The sequence below is a fragment of the Andrena cerasifolii genome, chromosome 7, assembly GCF_050908995.1.
Source record: "Andrena cerasifolii isolate SP2316 chromosome 7, iyAndCera1_principal, whole genome shotgun sequence".
Taxonomy (NCBI): domain Eukaryota; kingdom Metazoa; phylum Arthropoda; class Insecta; order Hymenoptera; family Andrenidae; genus Andrena; species Andrena cerasifolii.
This window is the reverse complement of record NC_135124.1, coordinates 1,949,480-1,958,514: the sequence shown is the minus strand read 5'-3', so window position 1 is coordinate 1,958,514 and position 9,035 is coordinate 1,949,480. Positions and strand designations below refer to the sequence as shown.

The window sequence follows — 9,035 nt, the reverse complement described above, 5'->3', positions numbered from 1 at the left end:
TTCATTGAACTTCAGAAACGACTGAGATACAATTTCCGTATGACTACACATAATCATATCTTATGCATCCTATATGCAATTTAAAAGTGTGTAGTCGTACTGAAGTTGTATCTCAGTCGTTTGTTTTTCAACAGAAAGGAATTAAATAATATACATTTTCTTTAGTTACGCTTTTTTTTTATTGCAAATATTAATGGCTTCTATTAATGTGCTGCTCATTTTTGGCCGATATATTACATTAACTTTTTGCTTTATAATATTATTAATAGTTTTACAGTAATACTGATATTATAATATTATTAATATTTACAATAAAAAATACAAACAGGTCTAATCCATAACCTCCTCCTTTTTGAAATCGGTTAAAAATGGCCATACAAATGCTGTAAGTTTGATACAATGTCGCAATCATACAATGATACAATCACAATCTTCTCACAACTTATGAAACACTTCATCTTTTACTAAAAGACGCTAATGGAGTATACATACTGGACAACGCTGGAGTGGACGAGACATGACGAGACACAATGGCCGCTCACTCCTCTCCGCTACAATACGTTCCAAAGAGGTCTGGGAGCGCCTCTCGTGGCCGTTCCCCACATATTGGCGCGAGCAGCACCATCTAGCGTGCAATTCTTTGACTAAATTGAGTACAGCGCCGCCATACGGTCTGGGGTAAAACATATCTCGTGGGAAGTTTCCTCAAGAGTGACTGTCACCCTGTATTAGCCGTATTACGAATTACCACCAATCACGACCTTGAATTATTCTGCTTTTATTGTAGATAGTACATATATCGTGACTGATATCGGCAGAGATTTGGTATTTATAGACGAACTGATTATTCAGTTTCTTGTGCTTTTCTAAATTGCTACTTAGTAATTCAGAATATTTGATCATGTCGAGCACTGCTGGAAAGGTACTTATTTCTTTATTTCATCAAAGATCTCTTTCGTCAATATATTCAGTACGAATTGATTGTTTGGATCATTTAACATAAGCTTTGTTAAAGTTACTAATGAATAAAAATTATTATGCAAATAACAAATCGGTTAAAACAAATTTATTTTTAATCACTTCGACAGGTTAAGTTTAGATTTTTCTGCCATATAATGTTTCATGAGTTACTTGATTTTGTTGGAAATAAATATTACAATAAGTTACGTATGAATGTGGGTAAATGTGTCAATTTTTATACATTTCAGACCATTAAATGTAAAGCTGCGGTAGCGTGGAAAGAAAAAGAGCCTTTGTCGATTGAGACAGTTGAAGTAGCACCACCAAAGGCTCATGAAGTACGAATTAAAGTTATTGCTATAGCTTTATGTCATACCGATGCTTATACCTTAGATGGACTTGACCCAGAAGGTATCTTTCCAAGTATTCTTGGCCACGAAGGCAGTGGAATTGTTGAAAGTGTTGGAGAAGGAGTCATAGAATTTCAACCAGGTATTATGTCCTTATTATACATACATATTAATTACAATGTACAGTGTGATTTAAAAAAAGAGGTCATAGCTCATAGAGATATATAATTAGGGTTGTCATACATCTCATATATATGGGACTGTCCCGTATTTCACTGTTCCCATGACTGTGTTTCACTAGTGCGCACATAGTAAAGTAAACCATTACCTACCCACTTTTTTTCATGTTTTATTTATTTAGCACTTAAACTCCCGTATCAATGCTTGGCAATTATGGCAACCCTACATATAATATACATAAAAAAATGTTTAGTTTAATTAATATTTGCATATTGTTCTAATAGAAATTCAACTAATTTATTGTAGCTATACAAGGAAATTGTACAGTGGCTCACAGCCATGATCTTACACTCTTTAAAATCGCATAACTTGTTTAAAATTAATCCAAACGACTTGAGGTTTTTTTAGAAGCTAGAAGGATTAGTTTGCTAAGTGATGTGATTCGTCGTTTTGAAAAAAAAATGCACTTGGTCGGAATAGCAAAAGAAAATAGAAATGGTCGTTTTTCAACTTTTTTTGTGAGCCTGTAATGAAAATTCAAATATATCCGTTTGTAGATTGAAGTAAGTTGTATACGTGTCTAAAATTTCATGAAAATCGGTTAACGTTGCTCTGAGCTATAAACGCTTAAAGATCGCAGAATAAAGTTGAGAATCGCTAATTTTGGGAATTTCCGCGATTCTCGACAATCCTACAAATTATTAAAAAATTAAATATTTAGTTTATTTCCATAGTTCATTAATTCTTTATTTAACTGTACGAATACTTTTTGCACTGACTGTATTTCATTTTGTGTTTGAATAAGTACCTCTTAAAATTATTTCACAAATAATATTTGATCGGGCTGTATTTCGCATAAAATGTTTGAACCAAAATAGTCCTCAAAGTGGACACTTTAAAATCATCTATTATTTTATTTGAAATAGTTATCTAAAATAAGAATTCACTTTGAAATGATTTATTTGATTTTGGCACAAAATGAGGTTACTTTTTCAACATTATTTTTAAAATACGAGTATTTCAAATCATTTTTGCCCAAGCATATTATGTACTTAGATAATAACATTAATAACATTTATTGCACTTTATTTCCATTAAATTCAACTGTAAGGACATCTGTTAGTTAAACATTTTCTGTTTGTTTTCATGAATGTTATAACTCCCTAAAGTCTCTGACCTTCTTCAAAATTATCCTGTATATTATATTTTATGATGTGTTAATGATTACAGTATTGTATTATTTAATAGCCTGAAAGATATTGTGTGTCATATTTGTAGGTGATCATGTGATTCCATTATATATTCCTCAGTGTGGGGATTGTAAATTCTGTAAGTCTCCAAAAACAAACTTGTGTAGCAAGATACGTGTCACACAAGGGAAGGGTGTAATGCCTGATGGTACTTCCAGATTTACATGTAAAGGTCAAACACTTGCTCATTTCATGGGTTGCTCTACTTTCTCTGAGTATACAGTGGTGGCAGATATTTCTCTTGCAAAAGTATTTTAATTCTATATAAATATTTTAGAGATTTATCAATCTAACAATAATTATTAGAACAAGTCCGTTTGACTATGCTCAGATTGATCCTGCTGCACCACTCGATAAAGTGTGCTTGCTGGGATGTGGAGTACCTACTGGATATGGTGCTGCTCTTAATACTGCCAAAGTAGACCCTGGAAGTACATGTGCTATATGGGGTTTGGGTGCAGTTGGATTAGCAGTTGCATATGGTTGTAAGAAAGCTGGTGCTAAGCGTATCATTGGAATAGATATAAATCCAAATAAATTTGACCAAGGTGAGAACAAGGGGGTTACCAGTGTAGTTGCTTCTATACAACAAAATTTTATTAAAAAACTAGATACTATTTATTAATTTTTTCTTTTTTAGCTAAAACTTTTGGATGCACTGAGTGTATTAATCCCCAAGATTATAAAAAACCAGTTCAAGAAGTTTTGATAGAATTAACCGATGGTGGATTAGATTTTACTTTTGAATGCATTGGCAATGTAAACACTATGGTAGGTTCAAAGTCACTGTTTTATTAAAAATTATATGATTCTCTACTTGTACATTCGATCAATTTAATAATAGAAAATAATTAATTCTTGGAATGTACTGCTTTATATTTAGAGAGCTGCATTGGAGTCCTGTCACAAAGGTTGGGGTACATCTGTTATAGTGGGTGTAGCTGCAGCAGGTCAAGAAATTAGTACTCGTCCATTTCAGTTGGTAACAGGACGAGTATGGAAAGGAACTGCATTTGGTGGTTGGAAGTCTAAGGAGAGTGTACCGACGCTAGTACAAGAGTACCTGTCAAAGACATTGATTCTTGATGAATTTATTACACATAATCTTCCATTTGAAAAAATTAATGAAGGATTTGACTTGTTGCACTCAGGATCCTGGTAAGCTTTTAATGAGGAAACAATTAATAAACGACACGGAATACGTATTGCTATCATTACTTTTGCATTATAATCTGATTTTTTCTATTACAGCTTGAGAGCAGTACTTAAATATTGAAATATATATTGTGGTACTGTATAATTTTTTTTATACAATTTGTATTTGCAACATAACTAAAATACATATTTCTTGTAACAAAATCTTCAAATAAAGATAATATATTTCTTTATAGGGATAGTGTTAATGTAGTTGCATGTAAAATGTTTTCAAATGATTATAGTATTCAGATTTTTACAACAATCTTTATTCATAAAGAATTCTTACAGCCACATATATAACACCAATATTGTGAATCATTAATAATGGGTTTGGCACGAAGTAAAAATTCTTTACGTTTGTCCACTTTACAAAAATCATCACGTTACGAAAATAATAGACGATTATTTCCCATTGCATATAATCCTATATAATAAGACGTTTAAGGTGGATGTTCGTTTGTTAGCAAAATCTGTTGAGAGGCTTTTTTGATACTTCCTCCCGATGACCTACAACCCTGATAACCAAATCTGGCAGCAGAGACTGCCGGTAGATCCGGTGTCATCTGTGTCCGCATTAAGCTACGGTTCTGCTAGCAGACCTTGACAAGCAGGGTGGGCAGCAGATCCTGCTGCCTTGAGATGGGCAAAAAATTTATTTCGAATAAAAGACAAAAATTTTATTCGAGACTCATCAAATAAAAATGTACATATAATTAATTTTTATTTAATTTCGACCTTGCGGTCCAGAAATGTGACTTGGTTTACAATTCCTCTTAACTTCACACCCACACACATCTTCCGCCCGCTCACACTCATGCACACCCATTCTACACTGGCCTCTATATATTAAACGCAGTCCTATACTATCCGTTTTTCTATTGAAACTAGTCCCTCCCCTAACATTCTATTCTATTGCACGCTGTTATTCTTTGGTATCATTTTGCCCTCTCCTTCCTTATCTTTTTCTTTCCTCTTTCCTTCTATACCCTTTAACCACTCCACCACCTCCTCTACCCTTCTGTCCTGAAGTATTTTTTCCATACTTATATTTATTCTTTCCACCCCTGTACAGTAGGGGGGGGGGGGGGCACAAAAATCAAAATTTTCGAAACTCGAATCGGCGTAGTGCGGAAAAGTTGACGTTGAAGAAGACAAATCGAGGCCAATTTTTTTTTTAAATCGATCAATATTTGACCCTCGCGCATCGCCGTCAAAGTTTTTAATTTTTTAGCGAGTTTGGCGACTTCCGTATATTTTCTTAAAAATGTCTATATTTCACTGTTGAACATCACAAAATATTATTTCAGTACATAAACACGTAAAATAGTGTTTTATATATGTATTGTCGCGGACGGAAGACAATTTGGGGGGCGCGACTAGGCGTAAGGCGAACGCGACGCGAACCACAATTCTGTAAGGGGCTACGAAAGCAATATTGCAATTATATTAAACTGAATTTTTAACATTGAAATTGCTAACGCACTTAGTTGAACCTAATAAGTTACGCACAAAGTTAATTCGGTGTACGACGGCGTACCTCAGTACGCGACATAAATTACGGAATATTGTAGAATTCTTTAGGCATAAACAAACACGGTTGCCAGGGAAGTCCTAACCGTAGTGGAGGGGGGACATACGCGTAGTGGAGAGGGAACACGCCATGCATGCGCGTGATGACGCCGTGATCTCAAACCAATCGACGCCAAGGTAGGTGTTATCCCTCCACTATTTGTAGGATTTTCCTGGCAACTCTGGGCAAAAAGCTCTTGGCTTGGCTTCACAGACCCACTCCTCTCCCTTCGTCTATCATCGCGGTAGAATCAGCAAAGCGGCGTCAGTAAAGCTTCTTTGTTTCAGTACTCGACCGACCACTTATGCTCTTTTATAACAGAAATTGTCTGCATTTGTATTTAAAGCATTTATCTTATCATTTTGTATTGACTTCTTCCTACATTTTGTGTTCTTGAAGCTTTTCTATCAATAAAAGATGGAAGCCCCAATGAAACACATTAGCCGGAAAACATTTTTCTGTCCGATTTTTGGTAATCCAAAGGATTTATCAACTTTCTACATACGAGGAAGTTTTGAAATGTTGTTTCGAAGAACGATTTAAGCTGGCTTCAGGTACCAACTATAACCCCGCCTGTTTTTCTACCGTAGCTAAATCAGTGGCACACAAAATTTTGGTTCCGTATGATGTAGCATCTATTCCCACTATAACAGAAAAAAATAATCGTACACAAGATAAAATCATATCACAGTTCATACTACAATTTGAGGAAATCTTATAGCAAGGACAAAGAGAAACAAAATTATAAGGATAAACTTGCAAACTTCAAGGAGGAAGCTGCAAAACTCTTCGACGTAGCATCCTGCAAGTGTCTAATGATTCTGACCTGCATCTGTGGAAAAAGTATTCGAAATTGTATTTGTAAAATTTCTATTAACTTATTCGGATCGAAACTTATCGCGGTTCAGATCTCGGGCAGTGGGTAATCGCCCGAATGTATAAAAATAAAAATGTTCAGGGAATGCAACAATGTATATATTTCACTCCCTACTCGTTACAAAAGGATCAGAGATATGCACAAGGATCGGAGCCGCGATTTCTACGACCGGTTCGGTACATGCGTTCGTCGTACGACATGTACGCCTATCATAGGAAAGCGCTCGTGCTGTGGCGCAGGTGGCGCGCTCTGGCGGCGCGATGGCGAGACCGCCACAAACTGTTGTTGTGAGAGATCAAAGAAAATTCCACTTTTTGAGATTAAATTTATGTCTGATCAAAGAAATGGAAGATTTGGAAGAATAGGACAAGTTGACAAAAAAGAATCAGAAAAACGAACCAAAAGATTACTGAGGGCAGAACAAGGTCTGTTTCGTTTTGAGGTAGCTCTGAACGGTAGTTCTTTTGAACAGATTTTAGAAGAAATCAAAGAGCAAAGCCCTGAACCTGAAAAGAGACTGAAAATGACATTTTTGTCCCTTCGAAAAAACATAAACCATCATCAGGTACACAGATGAGGATTTAACTCAAGTCAACTGCTTGAGTAAGTGACAGGTATGGAATTTCTGACAGGGCAACTGCGGCAATCGCTTCGTGTATTCTGAAAGATGTAGGGTTTATAAATGAATCTGACAAGTCACTTGTTATTGACAAAAATAAAGTAAGGAGAGAAAATGAGCGTTTGAGATCAAGCTAGGATAGTGCAGATATAATTCTTCGAGGTTTATATTTTGATGGCAGAAAGGAAAGATGAAATTTTGGTTGTTGAAACAATGCACTCGAAGAACTTTCGCAGAATAGTGAAAGAGGAACATATTTCATTAATTCAAGAGCCGGGGTCTAACTACATCAGTCATGTTTCTCCAAGGTCAAGTTCTGGGAGAAATATTACTGATAGTGTTATCTCACATCTAAATGAATTAAAAATCTCCCTTGGGGATTTAGATGTTGTTGGTTGTGATGAAACTGCAACTAATACTGGATGGAAGAATGGTTTAATTCACAATATTGAAATGTTTCTTAAAATACCTCTCCAATGGATTATTTACATATTGTACTGCAATGAGCTTCCATTCAGACATTTATTTGAACATTTAGACGGTCAAGCTACAGGTCCAAAATCGTTTTGTGGTCCTATTGGGAAGTGTCTTTTGAGCTGCGAAAACTTACCTGTTGTTAAATTTGAGAGCATTGCTGGCGACATTCCATCTATTCATGAGAAAGTTTTCAAACAACTTTGCAAGGATCAGGAATATCTTCTGAATATAGCTTCAGCTATCAAGTCATGACTCTGTCCTCCAGATTTAGCTGTCTCAGATACTGGGCCGCTGTGTCATTCCCCGTGGCTGACAGCTGCAAATCTAATGAACTGATACAGGTAGTGAATTTTGTACTTGCATGCTATATGCCTATATGGTTTGCCATAAAGAAGAATAGTTCCATCATAGACGGTCCTAAACATGTGTTCAAGGTTACTGAAACATCAAGATACTTACCTGAAAACCTCCTCCAAATTTTGGATCCTGTCATCCAACGCAACGGGTTCTTTGCACATTCTGAAAACTTGCTCTTGGCAATGGCAATGGATGAAAGAAGAAATATTAGAAAACTTGGCCTAAAAAGAATCATTGAGGCAAGAAAATCACCTCTGAAGCCAAAAAATTTGCTGGGCAGATTGATCGGGGAACGGGCCGATAACATGCTCATGAGCTGTGATCCCCTGTTTTCGGTTCCGTCTCGCCTTTCCGTCTTCCCGGTTATTTTGGCTCCAGCGGATTCTCTCGTACGAGAGAGAATGTTAATGTTTCTCCTTCTTTTACAAGGGAGTTTCAAACTGATAAAACCACTAGAGGGACGTCAGGGTGAATGATACTGAGTGCGGCGCTGGCGGAACGCGCACCGCTGTACGGAGAACGTGCAGAGAAGGTTGCCACGTCGTCGAAGCGGTGGAGTCGTCATTGGACAATCCTTGAACCTTGGAGAACATCGACCTGGACATCAGAGGGTGAGGTCTCTACGTCGAGGACGAGGGCCCGGAGGAAGAGGAAATTTTGGTCGGCGCAAGGTCGCGCTTGCTGGATGCAGGCTGTCTGCAAAAGAGGCATCGCTGGAAAGTCTGGATGCAACGTTTGGAAGCAGTTCACGGATCAGCGGGGTTCCGGAGGTTGCGCGTAGGGGGAACGCGCGAAGAGGAGCTGGACCACCGGCGGCAGGACAGCGGGGAGAATGACGCGGCACTGCTGGAGTCCTGGAGGCAGCGCCTAGGAAGGAGCTGAGGGTTTCGTCGCGGGACATTTCAAGAGGTTTTGAAGCAGAGTTCCAGAGATGTGAAAGATTTCGAAGTCCCGTTATACCCTCGCCTTGCTCAGGGTTTTTCCGTGGTTTTGCTCAAGGCGGGAAGGCAAATGCCGAGGTGGATGTCTGAGGAAGCCACGGGGTATGCACAACCACTTCTTCAGACAGGGGTACGAAGATTCCGAAGAGGATTCAATGCGGCCGCGACGACCGCTCTTCCAGAGTGGGGAGCCATGTTGCGAGCACCGGGTATAGGCCCGTGCATTGCCTGCTGGTGCTCGTAGCTGAAGGTAGAAG

At 37.7% G+C, this 9,035-nt stretch overlaps 1 protein-coding gene across 1 annotated transcript; it reads left to right on the top strand.

Moving 5' to 3' along the window:
- Positions 1-712: 712 nt before the first annotated feature.
- Fdh (alcohol dehydrogenase class-3 Fdh) lies at positions 713-4,126 on the top strand. The gene is made up of 7 exons (XM_076817098.1): positions 713-922; positions 1,209-1,452; positions 2,769-2,989; positions 3,072-3,288; positions 3,381-3,511; positions 3,624-3,898; positions 3,992-4,126. The coding sequence occupies exons 1-7, from the start codon at positions 902-904 to the stop codon at positions 4,014-4,016; spliced, it is 1,134 nt and encodes a 377-aa protein (XP_076673213.1). The 5' UTR covers positions 713-901; the 3' UTR covers positions 4,017-4,126.
- Positions 4,127-9,035: the final 4,909 nt, after the last annotated feature.

Excerpts from the sequence above, each read along its gene's own strand:
- Fdh (XM_076817098.1), top strand. The coding sequence starts at position 902 with ATGTCGAGCACTGCTGGAAAG. Across the intron at positions 923-1,208 it reads TGTCGAGCACTGCTGGAAAG|ACCATTAAATGTAAAGCTGC; the intron begins GTACTTATTTCT and ends TATACATTTCAG. Across the intron at positions 3,899-3,991 it reads TTGTTGCACTCAGGATCCTG|CTTGAGAGCAGTACTTAAAT; the intron begins GTAAGCTTTTAA and ends TTTCTATTACAG.